The 17175-nt window shown below is 47.8% G+C and overlaps 1 protein-coding gene across 1 annotated transcript in view; it reads left to right on the forward strand.

Annotated features, from left to right (window-relative positions):
- LOC142575547 (salivary peroxidase/catechol oxidase-like) overlaps nucleotides 1-17175 on the forward strand; it is a 45791-nt gene that overhangs the window by 27001 nt on the left and 1615 nt on the right. The window contains exons 11-12 of the mRNA XM_075684975.1: nucleotides 5502-5837; nucleotides 7766-7971. Coding sequence (XP_075541090.1) covers nucleotides 5502-5837; nucleotides 7766-7971 — 542 coding nt within the window. The remainder of the gene's footprint in view (nucleotides 1-5501; nucleotides 5838-7765; nucleotides 7972-17175) is intronic.

A 17175-nucleotide genomic window follows, 5' to 3' on the forward strand; every position in this document is an offset into this window, starting at 1 on the left:
AGGAGCGCAGTAAGGGAACGCGCAATGTCGACAAAGTTACGCATGAAACGGCGAATATAAGAGAACAAACCAATGAAGCTTTGTACTTCTTTAGCCGAACAAGGGACAGGAAAATTTTTCACGGCGCGAACTTTTTCAGGATCGGGCTGGACACCCGCCGCATTGATGAGATGGCCAAATACAGTTATTTTCCGGCGTCCGAAACAGCATTTTGAGGCGTTGAGCTGGAGGCCGGCATTGCGGAATACCTCGAGAATCGCGGAGAGCCACTGAAGATGGCTGTGAAATGTTGGCGAAAAAAAGATGACATCTTGAAGGTAGCACAACCAGGTTGACCATTTCAAGCCACGAAAAAGCGAATCCATCATGCGCTCGAATGCGGCCGGCGCATTGCAAATATCGAAAGGCATAACTTTAAAGTGGTAGAGGCTATCTGAAGTTAGGAGTGCGTTTTTTTTTCGCGGTCCAATGGGTCAGCAGCAATCCGCCAATAACCTGAGTGAAGGTCAATAGACGAGAAATATCGGGAGCCGTGAAGACAGTCGAGTGCGTCGTCTATATGGGGCAAGGGATAAACGTCTCTCTTCGCTATCTTTTTGAGGTGTCGATAATCAACACAAAAGCGCCAGGCGTTGTCCTTCTTCTTGACTAGCGTTACAGAAGCGGCCCATGGACTAGAGGACGGTTCGATGAAGTCCTTGGCCAGCATTTTCCCGACCACTTTTCGGATTATGGCGCGTTCCGCAGCGGAAACGGAATGAGGGCGCCGGTGAACCGGTTCAGCATCGCCAGTGTGGATGACGTGCTGAACCACTGATGTTTGGCCTAAAGGGCGATTTTCGAGATCAAAGATGTCACCATGCGACAGCAAAATCAGACGAAGATCGTCTGCTTGCACAAGCGGGAGATCTGTAGATGTAACTTTTTTTTCGAAATCGGCACGTGGTGGGGGGGGGGGGGCGACACGATGGCTGTGAGAGAGCCGGAAACACTCCGAGGGCCGTCGACGGCTAACACAGAAGTACCGCATCCCTGCAACGACGACACGGTTGCAGGCGCGATACCGTCAGGTAGCACATGGGTAGAAAGTCCAAAGCTAAAAAAGAGTCGATCGGGCAGGTTTTGTTTTCGCGTACGGTGACCACAGTCTGCGGAAGGATGACCGAGTGCGTCAGGACCACGTCGAGAATCGGGGAGACAACGTATCCACCATGGCACGCAGGAGGAGTGGGACGTAACGGGACGTGTACGTAGCGGCTTGCGGTGGCAGATGAAGGAACTCTACCGAACATCAGCGGCTGGGAGTGTCGGATATTGCGAGGGCGTCAAAAGGGAGTTTCAGTTGAAGCACGCCTGAGGACCAGTCGACAAGGGCATATGTGTCGAAAGAAAGCCTAGGCCGAGGATCATATCGTGAGGACAACGCGCAAGCACGGCAAACAAAACAGTGGTCTGATGGCCAGCAATCCACTCTCGGGCAGTGCAAAAGCAGCAGACGTGCTGCCATCAGCGACCTGTACCGAGCTCTGAATAGCAGGCGTAATAACTTTGCGGCGCTGACTACGGAGAGCAGCGCTCATTATTGAAATCTGCGCTCCGGTGTCTACGAGCGCCGTTAATGGTAACGTCGTGTACTTGCATGCCAGAAGGTTTAGGCGCCCAGAAGGTTTATTATTGCTTGAAGCGGGTTGACTACGTGCTTGTGAGCAGCTTCTCGCGACCAGTCAAGAAAGAAGCGGAGAATAAAATAATATTGAATAAAGTTAAAGGAAGCTCAGGAAGGTGCCAGTACACAGTTGAACATGGCAAATGCGTCATAAACATATGAACAAACATATAAGCCGCAGCAGTCTCCCGCTTGAGCTTGTTCCACTACTTGCTCGTAACCGTCATCGACCACCGTGCTATCGTTGCGGCGTCCGTGATGCCACGCGAGTGTTCATTCAATAAGCTTGCAACCGCTCAATGGCGCACGCTCGTAGTCTTACGCCACGTATTGATGTCGGTGATTCCGCCATGCTCCATTACTTCGACTGCTTTCATGAGGTCATGTGCTCTCATTTTTCCTTTGATCATCGGTGTTTTATGCGGCAACGACGGCAACATATGTTGCCAGTATTTCCTAGTTCATAAAAAATGCAGTCAATCAATCAATCAATCAATCAGTCAGTCAGTCAATCAATCATTCAATCAATCAATCAATCAATCAATCAATCAATCAATCAATCAATCAATCAATCAATCAATCAATCAATCAATCAATCAATCAAGTCAGTATTAGCGAGCGAATGTTCATGCAGTCATGAAATGAATTGTTGGCGTGACCACTTGACGTATATGACTTCGTTAGCTGTATGCCTTGCATTTTCCTTCTATCGTCATCGTCTTCTATCATGCTCCTCTACTTTTGCCTCTCCCTTTACCACATCGCAGAGTAGCTGGCTAGAGGAATGCACTTCAGGCCCACCTCTCCGCATTTCGTATTAATGAACTTTTTTTTCTCTCTCTTCATAGTGGAGGCAGTTCAGTGAGCAGTAGTAGGCACCAAGTCATGAGATTATTACAAAGGAAGTGAGGTAGATTGAGGTTATCTCGACTTCGTACAGTATATGGTTAACCCACACGTGGAGAGGGGAATAAGATGGGGGGGGGATGGAGCGAAAGAGAGAAGAGGCAATAGTGCAGCCAGATCGCTAGCAAAGTCTGTTGCCTTCAGGAATATCAGAAGCATGCGTGTAGCCTTTTGGGCTGCGGGGTGGAGGCCAGGCTGCCCCAGGAACTTGGCATCCGCAAAAGGTAGCTTGCACAGCCTGCTGAAAGCTCGCCGTGAAGTATGTTGCTGTTCGCCACGGTGGGAACAGTAGCAGTGGAGGTGTTTGATAGGATGCGCACGATATAAGGTCAGCCATTTCAGTATGCGAACACAACGAAGCAGTGAAGTCTACTCAGATCCGCAGCCGACGTATGGTGCCGCGCCAAATCGATAGAAATGTGGCGGTCACTGCCATCGTAATGACGGATCGGGAGTGTGCGTGTAAGCGACGATTGTAGTTCTGCTGAGTACTAGAATGATCCGACGCGATGCTACACGCAATATGGCGAGTCTCTCCTGCAGCGTCTACTTTAGACGTTACGAGGAGTGCAGGCGCTTCGGAGCGTCCCGGCCGTGCGCCGTCGACATGGTTACCGTTGCCCCGGGGATCAAGTCACAGGGCTAAACATATGCATTGTCAAAGGGCTTCTGAGGTGTCATCTGAGTGTCACAGCGGAGCTTAATGTGCCGGTTGTTTGAGAAAGGCTCGAGCTGTGCCGGTAAGAAGCCTGCACACTTTGGCTCTTGCGTACAGCACAATGCACGCCTCCTCGAAGACGTGTGTGCTTGTGTTATCACTGGCCCCATATGCCCTGGCCCTAGCTCACCTCGGTACGCCGTAACTACTGACGAGAGGAATTAGCATGGTTATCCAGTTAGGGAGAAAAATGAGGCAAGCACATATTGGGAAGCGGTTATAGGCGTATTTTCTTTGACGCGTTTACTTAAAATGTAGGGGTGTGCGAATAACAAAACTTTCGAATACGAATACTTAGCTTCGAATATCGAACGGAATGATCTAATAACGATATTGTACATGCACTTATTAGCATGTTTGTTTATTTTTAGCAAGTTGTAACATCGCAGTTGCACTGTCAAGGGTAAAAAAAAAAATTAGGCTGGGAAGCCGTCAACTGAAAGATTGTTCACGTCAACTTGGAAATCTGAGTAACTCGCACTTTCTGCGCTTTAGAGCTGGCCTGTGCCTTATTGTAGAACATAAAGGGCCCATAAATTCAGAGATATTCAGAGCCAGCCATCATTCATCACATTTGATGTTAAGCAATTAGAACAGTCACGTTGCAAAAGTAACAAAGTAACAAAAGTAGCAAGGCAAAAGCTGCCTTCATACCCAACCGAAACAAAGTGGTGCTGTACTGTTTGCTATGACCATTGCTTAGAAATGAAAACTGCGATAACATTGTCTTTTCTTTTTACTACGTTTTATGGCGTATTCGAGTGCAGGACATCTGCAGCACAGCTTGTGCAGCTAGCCCCCGTTCTGTTGTTTTCCTCCAGCGTGAAACACGCAACCGACTTACTGTTGTCGAGGTACTGCATTTGCAAGGATAAAGCGCAACCGCCAATATAATGCGATGACCACAACATTATACCACAGGAAGAAGGGAAAAAGGGCTAGCTTTGATTGCGATTAAAAAAAACAATTTTCACTACGAGTCCAAGTAAACGTGCGTAACGCATCCGCACCCGTTTAGAACAGCGCCTTTTAGCATACCGCAATGCGCGCAGGCATTGTGGTAATGCCCACCGCGCATCGCCTGTGAGATCTGTAAAAGGCTCCTGTTTCGCTTGGGCGCGTATTGCGGCAGCGGACGGGTCATTGCTCCGTCCTCAGATGTTGTAACAGGCATGCGATACGCAGCACGGAGGTGCGTCGTGGGGATGTGACTGGCAGCTGGCGTATGACCGCGTGGGCGGGCATGAGGGCTAAGGATCGGCCCATTGGACCTATACTCTCGGAAAGGGTATTTTTAATGCTGTTGTATTCTCTTTTCTTTCTTTTTTTTTGCGCAGTCACTCCCGTGTCCTTTCGTAGAGGTCTAAGCGCACCCTCACTGTCCGCCAAACCCGTGCCCCTTGCTACTGAAAGTCTAGCTTTCTCGCCGAGCTCACGCGCTCAGTGGCTGAGCACTTGCTACAAGCGAGATTTCGCTAGCAGCACGAAATCGCCGCAAGATACAGAACAGAATCAGACACGCGTTCATGAATTAGATAACAACAAACGACAAAAACTGTGTTCGCTCCCGTGCAGTCGGCAACGTATTCTATTTGTTTCGGATAGTCCGTATCCAACCGAATATTCAAGAATTTTCCGAATTCGTAATTTTACGTTATTCGCGCACCGGTATTCGGTAAGTGTACCCCTAGTGGCCATTAAATTATGGGGTTTTACGTGCCGAAACCACTTTCTGATTATGAGGCACGCCGTAGTGGAGGACTCCGTAAATTTCGACCACCTGGCGTTCTTTAACGTGCACCTAAATCTAAGTACACGGGTGTTTTCGCATTTCGCCCCCATCGAAATGCGGCCGCCGTGGCCGGGATTCAAGGATTCAATCCCGCAATCTTGTGCTCAGCAGCCCAACACCATAGCCACCCTAGTAGACATGTCCATTTCATCAGCCGCTGAGGTACCGACTGACGCGTACCCCAGCCCAAGCAATCAGAACTTCAGCAGCAGACAAACTGGACATGTCCACTAGGTGGACACTTACAGAACACCCCCTCCCCCGCTTCCCCCCAGGCAGCCAGCTCCCCCAAAGTTGGGGGAAGAGAGAAAGAAAGCTTCGCATTAAAAAAGCAAAAAAAGTAAGAAGGAAAGAAAATCGAGGGCGTGTCGCGCTGCCCTGCCCTTGAACTAACCGCAGAATTGCGCGCGCGCGCGCAGGTCATCACGTACAAGGAGTACCTGCCGCACGTCCTCGGTCCCGGCATCATGGAGGACTACCGGCTGTCGATCCCGACGGCGCACTACTACTACAACGAGACGCTGAACCCGTCGCTGCTCAACTGCTACGCGACGGCCGCCAACCGGGTGTCGCACGCCGCTGTGGGCACCAAGTTCCACCGCGAGGGCCAGAAGTGCTTCCACACGTCGCGCGTCTCCTACGACCTGAACACTCTCGACGACTTCTGCAAGCCCAAGACGGACCCCGTGCGATCGCTCATCATGGGCGCCGCCTACCACAACATGCAGCACCAGGACACTGTCTACAGCAAGGAGGTATATGCGTGTATACTACGTCGTGTTGACTGCGTGCCTGCTGCTCCGGAGAGGCTTCCGGATGTTATAACTGGGAGAAGAGAAAGAAAAAAAATTGGAGGACGCTTAAGCTTCGCCTTCAAGAGTGGAACGCGATAGCGTTATCGCACCCCGTTCGCACCACCCACTCATTCGCTCGGCATGCTCTTGAGTCACACAAAGACATAGTTTTCATATACAGCACTTTTAAGTCCACAGCACAAACTTGGAGCATCCTCGCACCGGTCCCCACACGGCCCCAATGCGCTCAAACGAGACGAAGGGGAGAAGCGGGCGAGCGGCGCGTCAACTGTCGGGGCAGCGCCGTACATTGCGAGGAGGGGGTCTTTTGTGTTTGCCGCAAGACACGCGCCAAGCGCAGAAGAAATGTAGCGGAAACGTACTTCGCTACTCGTTTAACTACGACTTCTGTAATTTACGTGCTCATAATTACCGATATACACCGCAGCATAAATTTCTACGGCACGTTTCTAAGGCAACACCGCATTCACTAGAGGCGCTTTTGTCCCGCTTTGAAGCATTGAACTCGTGGCTGAGTTGTAGCGCTTCCGTCCCACACTCCGGAGAACTTGGTTCGATTCCCACCCAGTCCATCTTGCAAGTTCTTTTTATTTATGAATTGCCTTCCCGGATTTTTCGCTCACGGCCAACGCCGACGACACAGGCTTTTCTGTGACATGAGCTCCTTAACGCTATCGCGTTAAAAAAGAGTGTCTTTTGAGGGGCTAATGGAGTGTAGCGCGCTTAATGCTTTCTTTTAGGGATAAACGAGCTGTGACGCTTTTGCATTTGTCCACTTGTGTAAGTTTGTGCACGTGGAGAGGGCAGTCGCAAAACACGAACGTGCGTCACCTAAGAGTATTTTATTCGAGATTAAATTACTGTTGCATTAGTGAGAGCCATATTTCTTGCCTGTGACACCCTAAAGGCGCAGAAGTAAGGATATATATCATTGGACCTGATAATATATTGTAGATTCTCAGGCACTGGCAGTGTTCCCCATTCGAGCTGTCCGCACGGTCGATAAGATGGGCGTATAGTGTCGGTCGAGTGAAGGCGACATCCAGGCGAATTTCTACTACAGATGTACATGACTCGAGCGCTGGTCAGTTATAACTCCGCATTGCAACGTGTGCCATTAATAAAATAACGAAACGTTAGCAACGTGTTATTTAATTAGTAAATGAATAAGTGATTGTGACATATCCAGTTATATTTGAACTAGGAGAGAAGAGTGCCAACTAAGACAATTACGAGCGGGATGCCGACACAGGACAAGCGCCAATCTATCTTTATTCACCGAGAAAACACCAAATATAAGGAAAATCACAGACATGCCCACAAGGACCACAAGGCATCATCTGCCAAATCGTTCAAGATACGATACTTCGCTTTTAAAGTGGGTCACAGAAGTATCGCTAGCACAGTTTTTAACACAGTTTTATCACTAACACAGTGTCGGTCTCCCGCTCGTGATTATCTTAGTTGGCGCTGTTCTCTGCTAGTTAAAGTATGCACCATCTAGCCCAAACGAATGTTGCTCTGAACTATTCAGTTATGCTCACCGCCACTAGTAATTGGTTGACGCAGAAAAGACATTATCTCCACTGCACTTCATGATAAAAAGAAAGATCTGGGCTAGCTCTTGCAATTTGAAACCCGATTTTATACGTAAATAACGCGACCGCACCCTTGCTCTTGAACACAAGGGCGGAAAGGACCGGCGAAATGGGACTGAGGGTGTACGAGGTCAGAGCTTCCGGTGCTGCCTCGTTATAACCGCCCTGAAGAAGGGGGACACTCCCGAAAGGCGCCGAAAGATTTGCCCGTTCTCCTCGAGAGCGAATGCCAATTAACGCGCGAGCCGTGCGTGCTCCCCGATTTCGCAGATCACGAGGTTCCTGTTCGCGAACCCGCCTAACCAGTTCGGCAAGGACCTCCTGTCGCTGGACGTGAACCGCGGTCGAGACCACGGGCTGCCTTCGTACTTGCACTACCGAGTGCTCTGCGGCCTGAAGCCCGTCTACTCCTTCGACGACTTCAAGAAGGAGAGCAAGTCCTACGACGCTGTGAACAGGCTCAAGGCCGTCTACGGGTACGCTCTCGTCTAGTGTGCCCGGCTGACCCGTTTGTCCAAGTGGCGGCAACTTAATCACATACATATCACCCATAGATTTGTGCAGGCGTCCTCCATTATGTCTATAGAGTGCTCGAGCACTGCTCCGCAGAGCAAAGGGAGATAACAACACCTGCAATGTTGAAGCTATACAACTAAGCTCAGTGATTCCTACATCGGCAGCTGCCGGTCACAAGCATTATCTTCAAACCCTGATGCGCGAAAAAAAGAAAGCGTCAGGCAGAACACATTCCTGGTGTCTATAAATGTGAGCGAAACTTTGCTAGTTTCGGAGAACGGTGCGTTGAAACACAACACATAGCAAGTACAATGTGCCGGTCTCTTTACTTACAGATTACTGACGTGTACTTGGTTTTCGTATTTTTGCATGGTTGCATAGAATGTTGGTCTGCGCACAGCAAAGTGAGACGCGTACTTAACGGCTTCCATGTTGACGATTCCTCTGGTAAACACGGGATCGATATTTCCGCCGAACCTCGATGTAGGTATCGCGTCGTTTAATACCGGCGAGCAGTTGCGAAAAGCAACTGATGTCGCTATTGCCGTGAAGACTCCGTGTTCACGATTTCAGTGAGTTTAGGTCGCTTGCTACAATGTGCATGCGTCATCAATCACGTGAGTGAACAAACATGTAGCGCACAAACTTTACTTATGGTGTACTGTACTTTAGTCAAACACCACAGTCGATCAGTGCTGACTAGAGTGAAGGACAGTTACGGGTGCGACAAGGATGCAGGATGTGTGGCCCGAATAATGGTCGGTGACAGCCTAAGGATTACAAGCAAGCTCTAACCACGAAAAAGCTGTGCTCTTGCCATTTGCCTCGAGCCAAGCCTTCTGGAGTTCTCACAGATTAGTGACATTGCTGTTCTAATATAAATGTTGCGCTAATTAGAAAATGAAAGCTAATTGTTTGAAGCCGAAATAATGAGTAATATCAAGATCACCCATAAATTTGCCCAAGACATTCAAGTTTCTTCCTGAAAGCAGTGGCACAAAGATAGATCTGTATGAACAACAACAACAACAACAACAAAACAACAACAACAACAACAACAACAACAACAACAACAACAACAACAACAACAACAACAACAACAACAACAACAACAACAACAACAACACAAAAAAAACGTCTGGTTTAACAACACAATATCGCTTGACATAAGGGAAATAAGCTAACCTGATTGGTTGTATATACACTCACCATTTTGTGAGTGGACCCCAGCTGGCTCGGCTCACTTTCAGGAGTGAAGGGCAAGTAAGTGCATATAGTAGTCTCCAACTATATGCACTATATAAACCGATACAAATAGATATATCTTGTGGCACAATTTGCACGAGTTGTGGAAGCGCAGCGTTTTGACCTGCGCAGACGCTAGCAATCAGAAACAGACACCAAAGTGTGGGGAAATGTCGCTTAAAAAAATATCTCACTGTCCTTCCACTCTGTGAAGAAGGAAGATCAGCGAAGCTGTGTAAGTGGGCCCCTTAATGGCGAACTGCACCTCTGCTGCGGGTCGGCCCGGCATTTCGCTATCGTCGGGATCGACCCACGTGTAGGGAGCGTTTAACGCCTGCTTCACTTCCACCGCTGGTCGGCCCCGTATTGTACTATCTTTCGAGATTTTTTTCCACACGCCGATACGATAGTGGGGAAAGCAGCACTTAACAGCTTCGCTGTGGAAATGCGCCTCAATTCACCCTGCGAATGTAGATGTAGAGCGAAGCTGTTGTCGCCGTTAGACGACGTTACACAAGCACCACCACTAAAAGTGACATATGTCCACATAATTGTAGGCCCTCCGCCAAGCGCAAGTGCTTCATTGACTAAATGATTTTTTAAAAGTAAACTGCGTTAGAAAATGAGTAAAGTACGACTTACACACAACCTGAAGACATGATAGCATCGTATTGTAATTTGAATATACGGGAATCCCTATAAACTCAGAACACAAAAAGTCATTTTCCAGCTGTCGTGGTGTGGTACTGCTTTTTAGGGTGAGCACAGGCCGAAAAACCCTGCTTCACTAGAGGCTAACAACTTCGCTATAGAACAATGGATAATACGAACTCTGTAAATAATGACGACGGCATCGCAATAAAATATAGACGATGCAATATCTGCAAATGTACGAGTAATCTTCACTGAAATAATCATTTCGGCAATAGGTGCAGGCACGAAGCCTTGAAGCAGTTGCATGAGGAGTCGAAGTTCTTACCATTTCACCTTGCTCGCCTTACATTATCACCCTCATAGTGGGTCTGGCCGCAGGTCTGACATTTAAATGAATACTTACTCAGTTGAGGTGAGTGAAGGAAGCCATTTACGGAAACTGAAATGTTTTACCAATAGTTTGAAGCTTTTATTCTAGAATTTCAATAACAAAACAGACATGGTAAACAACATCTGTGCAGCTCGAAATTGTAAGTTACTGCGCTTTTGACGACTCAAGTTTCATACATATGTGTCGAAGCTACACAGACGCTGGGTTCACTCTGCATTAAGAGCTTTTGAGATTAAGGTTTCAGAAGCACGCCAGTGGTGATGGAATGCAGCGCGCTGTGTCCATCGCAACAACGATGCGCCTAAGGACGTTCTTTTTTCGCATTCAGGGTGTCCACAGAAACGTGATCATCTCTGATTATCGAAAGATGTGAACGTCATAAAATAAAGTCAGGTTGTACCAAGCCATTTGATTACCCAGATAGAGAGTCACACTAAACGTTGCTTGAAACGCAGGGCGATGATGACAGAGCCCTTCAGCGCAAAGCTTTTTAAGCAATAGCTCAAATTCCCGCTGCGCAGAAAATGAGGCGTTGACCGTGCGTTGACCGTGAGCGAAAATTTTCTACCAGTCACAGAATAGCGCGCCGCTCGGTTCCTTGCAGTACCACCAGATGGCGCTCGCCTTCGCGCATGCGCGGCAGCGGCCGTGGGGGAAAAAAGAACCAGAAAGCTCGCCTTCGCGCAAAGCGTTCTGCGCTAGCGTTTCCTGGAAAAGGTTAAGGTTGCATAAACTGCAGTCGCAGGGAAGCGTGAGGAGCAGTCCGGGACCCTTGAATGCTATCGCGTTCTACTCTTAAAGACGAAGCTTAAGAGGAAGCTTTAGCTCGGGGGCTCCTATCTAAATACATGTAAAAGGGGAATTCATTTTTCTCGGCAACCACTGCACCAAATTTGACGAGGTTTGTCGCATTTAAAAGAACAACTTAAAATATAGGACTGTTGGTTTCGAATTATTAAATTAGGTCGTCAATTTTTTATTAAAAATTGGGAAAATTCGAACATTTTCAAAAAACGAAACTATCAAGTTTACAACTCTGCAACTCAGCAACGAAGAACGACAATACTATTGTGTGAATTGCATCTAATTGCACATCTAAAGCCGACAAAATTTATATGTTACACATGAATCTCAAACAACTTAGCAATATGGAAATGCAGCTTTTGCAGAACCCGTGTGAACAACGTAACAAACTCACGTAAAATGTAAAATGACGTATCGAATTTTCCGCTTTCAATGATCTAATGGATGCCGTTTACAGAACCACGATATCTGTTCTTAATGCAGAGCTGTGAATTTGTAAACTTCGTGCTTCTATTTTTTCAAACTCGAATTTTTGAAAATATTTTAAACAAAATTCAGGATCTAAATTGAAATTACGCTTCCGGCAATCACTAGAATTTAACTTTCTCTCTCAAATGCAACAAATTTCATTAAAATCGGCTCAGGGGTTAGTTCAGAAAAAACGTTTTTTCGTTCTACGTGTATTTGAATAGGCCGCGTCGTAGTTCTGCCCGAGCTAAAGCTTCCTCTTAAGCGTCTCCAACGTATTTTTTTCTGGACGCGTTCTGCAGAGGTGCAGAGGTGGAGATGGCTTTAGTAATCCATCCAGGGGAAAAATAGTTATTCCCTAGATGATCGTTACAGATTGTGTTCAAATCAACGACCCAGCGACGGTTTCCTTTGAGAAACAGGGACATATCTCGAAGGCTATGCTGTTGCAGGCTTGATGAGCCGTACGCCATTTATTTAAGCGAAACTTTCTTTGCTACATTCCTGTGGTTTAATGGGGGTCGGTCAATTTCAAGGCGTTGGGCTTCTCGTCTCACTAGCTCAGTGGGGGGCGTCAGCGATCATACTGCAGGGTGTCCCAAGTTATCATCAGCCTAGTTACGCCCACTGCAGGGCAAAGGCCTCTCCCATACTTCTCCAACTACCCCGGTCATGTACTAATTGTGGCCATGTTGTCCCTGCAAACGTCTTAATGTCATCCGCCCACCTAACTTTCTGCCGCCCCCTGCTACGCATCCCTTCCCTTGGAATCCAGTCCGTAACCCTTAGTGACCATCGGTTATCTTCCCTCCTCATTACATGTCCGGCCCATGCCCATTTCTTTTTCTTGATTTCAACTAAGATGTCGTTTACCCGCGTTTGTTGCCTCACCCAATCTGCTCTTTTCTTATCCCTTAACGTCACACCCATCATTCTTCTTTCCATAGCTCGTTGCGTCGTCCTCAATTTCAGCAGGACCCTTTTCGTAAGCCTCCAGGTTTCTGCCCCATATGTGAGTACTGGTAACACACAGCTGTTATACACTTTCCTTTTGAGGGATAGTGGCAACCTGCTGTTCATGATTTGAGAATGCCTGCCAAACGCACCCCAGCCCATTCTTATTCTTCTGGTTATTTCAGTCTCATGATCCGGATCCGTGGTCACTACCTGCCCTAAGTAGATGTATTCCCTTACCCCTTCCAGTGCTTCGCTACCTATCGTAAACTGCTGTTCTCTTCCGAGCCTGTTAAACAATACTTTAGTTTTCTGCAGATTAATTTTCAGACCCACCCTTCTGCTTTGCCTCTCTAGGTCAGTGAGCATGCATTGCAATTGGTCTCCTGAGTTACTAAGCAAGGCAATATCATCAGCGAATCGCAAGTTGCTAAGGTATTCTCCATCAACTTTTATCCCTAATTCTTCCCACTCCAGGCCTCTGAATACCTCCTGTAAACATGCTGTGAATAGCATTGGAGATATCGTATCTCCCTGCCTGACGCCTTTCTTTATTGGGATTTTGTTGCTTTCTTTGTGGAGGACTACGGTGGCTGTGGAGCCGCTATAGATATCTTCCAGTATCTTTACATATGGCTCATCTACACCCTGATTCCGTAATGCCTCCATGACTGCTGAGGTTTCGACTGAATCAAACGCTTTCTCGTAATCAATGAAAGCTATATATAAGGGTTGGTTATATTCTGCACATTTCTCTATCACTTGATTGATAGTGTGAATATGGTCTATTGTTGAGTAGCCTTTACGGAATCCTGCCTGGTCCTTTGGTTGACAGAAGTCTAAGGTGTTCCTGATTCTATTTGCGATTACCTTAGTAAATACTTTGTAGGCAACGGACAGTAAGCTGATCGGTCTATAATTTTTCAAGTCTTTGGCGTCCCCTTTCTTATGGATTAGGATTATGTTAGCGTTCTTCCAAGATTCCGGTACGCTCGAGGTTATGAGGCATTGCGTATACAGGGTGGCCAGTTTCTCTAGAACAATCTGACCACCATCCTTCAACAAATCTGCTGTTACCTGATCCTCCCCAGCTGCCTTCCCCCTTTGCATAGCTCCTAAGGCTTTCTTTACTTCTTCTGGCGTTACCTGTGGGATTTCGAATTCCTCTAGGCTATTCTCTCTTCCACTATCGTCGTGGGTGCCACTGGTACTGTATAAATCTCTATAGAACTCCTCAGCCACTTGACCTATCTCATCCATATTAGTAACGATATTGCCGGCTTTGTCTCTTAACGCACACATCTGATTCTTGCCTATTCCTAGTTTCTTCTTCACTGTTTTTAGGCTTCCTCCGTGCCCGAGAGCCTGTTCAATTCTATCCATATTATAGTTCCTGATGTCCGCTGTCTTACGCTTGTTGATTAACTTAGAAAGTTCTGCCAGTTCTATTCTAGCTGTAGGGTTAGAGGCTTTCATACATTGGCGTTTCTTGATCAGATCTTTCGTCTCCTGCGATAGCTTACTGGTTTCCTGTCTAACGGAGTTACCACCGACTTCTATTGCGCACTCCTTAATGGTGCCCATGAGATAGTCGTTCATTGCTTCAACACTAAGGTCCTCTTCCTGAGTTAAAGCCGAATACCTGTTCTGTAGCTTGATCCGGAATTCCTCTAGTTTCCCTCTTACCGCTAACTCATTGATTGGCTTCTTGTGTACCAGTTTCTTCCGTTCCTTCCTCAAGTCTAGGCTAATTCGAGTTCTTACCATCCTATGGTCACTGCAGCGTACCTTGCCGAGCACGTCTACATCTTGTATGATGCCAGGGTTCGCGCAGAGTATGAAGTCGATTTCATTTCTAGTCTCACCATTCGGGCTCCTCCACGTCCACTTTCGACTAACCCGCTTGCGGAAAAAGGTGTTCATTATCCGCATATTATTCTGTTCTGCAAACTCTACTAATAATTCTCCTCTGCTATTCCTAGAGCCTATGCCATATTCCCCCACTGACTTGTCTCCAGCCTGCTTCTTGCCTACCCTGGCATTGAAGTCGCCCATCAGTATAGTGTATTTTGTTCTGACTTTACCCATCGCCGATTCCACGTCTTCATAAAAGCTTTCGACTTCCTGGTCATCATGACTGGATGTAGGGGCGTAGACCTGTACCACCTTCAATTTGTACCTCTTATTAAGTTTCACAACAAGACCTGCCACCCTCTCGTTAATGCTATAGAATTCCTGTATGTTACCAGCTATTTCCTTATTAATCAGGAATCCGACTCCTAGTTCTCGTCTCTCCGCTAAGCCCCGGTAACACAGTACATGCCCGCTTTTTAGCACTGTATATGCTTCTTTTGTCCTCCTAACCTCACTGAGCCCTATTATATGCCATTTACTACCCTCTAATTCCTCCAATAACACTGCTAGACTCGCCTCACTAGATAGCGTTCTAACGTTAAACGTTGCCAGGTTCAGATTCCAATGGCGGCCTGTCCGGCCTGTCCGGCCTGTCCCAAGTAATATGTGCCAAACGTTAAACGTAAGCGAATGCCACGTAGCCGGGCAAAAACCAATATAATGTTGTTTGCCGTCGCTTGGAGCAAGTCAGATAACTTTTTATGTTTTTCCTAGTTATATAATTTGTTATTAATAATTAACTTCTCAAATATTATGACCAGAACCAAATTGTCAATCACAGAATTGTAGGCCATCATGAAAAATTCACGATCCATCTTTCTGTTGCTCATAGAAACTTTTTTTTTTTTCGGGGTCTGAAAGAAACCCGTAAACACACGCGAGAAGTGCTGTGCGACCAGTCGCGCGGCACGGTTTCTCGTCTTTTCGGACTTGGTTTAAGGCTTAGAAAAATACTTTTATCTAGATGGGACACCTTTTATATAGAAGCAAGGGTACAGACGAAAACAGGCTCGTGTTAAAAGAAGCAGCCCGTCGATGCAAGGAATGCAGAAACCGCAGCAGATGATTGCCAGATGAGCGAGTACCTTTCTGAAAACGTCGAATTCGCATCTCGGTCCTATCGAGTATTCCCGTTCCTCTGCGGTCTTGGCGTCCGCACGTTAGTGACAAGCCTCGCATTGCTGGAGGAACACTTCTTCCCATTCCTCCGGCGATCATGGTGCTCTATACCGCGCTTACGTCGAGCTTTGCATCGGTTTTCGAAGTTCCTCTTGCGCCACAGTCATGGCAACAGCACGCCGGGCGGCCGCTTCGTTGATCAACGAGGCCTACCAGACTCTGGCGTGATGACAGCGCCTCTCCGACCAATCAGCGAGGTTCCGAGAGGCCGGCGCCATTTTGCGCTCGTCCTGTGACATACGTTTTGTCAGCCAGCTGCGCCTCCGTGACAGCTGTCTCCTCCTTGCCAGGGCGCTGCCCTCTCCTCATTCTATGAGAGCAGGAATTTCCTGCCGCTGGCCACGGAAATGTGATTCAAAAAAGATTTTAAAAAAGAAAGAACAGTTTCGTTCGAAGACGAAGCATTGAAAGCGATGGCGATGTTTAGCTTGGCGCCTGAGCTCCTCACATGACTTTCTAACCCTTGGTTATAACGCATGAAGGAAAAAAAAACAAAATAGGAGAGGCTCTGACGTCACGTTTTTATAGCCGGAAATGCAGCCATGTTAGTGTGCCATCTCCCTTTGCGCCTCCAATCAGCTCGTCGGAGCAGATAGGCGCGAGCTTCGACCTTGCATTGCTACGAGCCGCCGGAAGTGTGTGCTGTAACAATTTCTGCAACAATTTTAGTGAATCTCCCGTGCTTTTTCCGTGGCACGTTGGAGAATACGACGAAGACGCGTGCCGTAATTACTTGGATGCCTCCGTTGCTCGCTGACACTGACGCTCATAGACCCTAAACTGAACTTTCAAGCTTACACACTGCGCCCCAATTCAACAATGTGCCGCGAGAAGGACACGGGCCGAAAAGCCTTATCTCAAATTTCAGAGGCTGAGAGCAGTAGCGAGAGCTCCAGGAGCGCGGTTGCGATGGCAACGGTGACGTTTGGGGTACCAGTCCCAGTGCTTCTTCGCGAAAAATAGCACGTGACTTCCGCCACACACTTTCTCCAACACGTCCATGCTGGCCGAGGCACCTCCTACGCTTTCCTTCCTCCATGGTTCCAAAAGGCGACTAGGCGCAACGCCGCACGCGAGACCAATTCTTCTGCGCCGCAAGAACAACGTCGTGGCATGCAGAAACCAGGCACGCGACACCAACGCCAGCGCGATGAGGAACGCCGGCGTTGCCGGCGTCGCACGTCGACGGTGCGTCAGACTGAGACCGACAGAAAACCGTCGACTTTTGTCAGCGCCCGGATAGGATCCACCATAAGCCTATTTTTATGCCCACTGCAGGGCGGAGGCCTCTCCCAGCTACCCGTGTCATGCGCTAGCCGATTCCAACTTGCGCCTGCAAATTTCCTCATTTCATCACCGCACCTAATTTCCTGCCGTCCTCAACGGCGCTTCCCTTCCCTTGGCGCCCATTCCGTAGTTCTAATGATTCACCGGTTATCAGTCCTACGCGCTACACGTCCTGCAGAGCTCCATTTCTTCTCCTCTTAGTGTCAACTAGAATGTCGCCGATTCCCGTTCGCTCTCTGACCCACACCTCTCTCCTCCTGTCTGTTAA

The sequence above is a fragment of the Dermacentor variabilis genome, chromosome 3 (assembly GCF_050947875.1).
Source record: "Dermacentor variabilis isolate Ectoservices chromosome 3, ASM5094787v1, whole genome shotgun sequence".
NCBI classification, from domain to species: Eukaryota; Metazoa; Arthropoda; class Arachnida; order Ixodida; family Ixodidae; genus Dermacentor; species Dermacentor variabilis.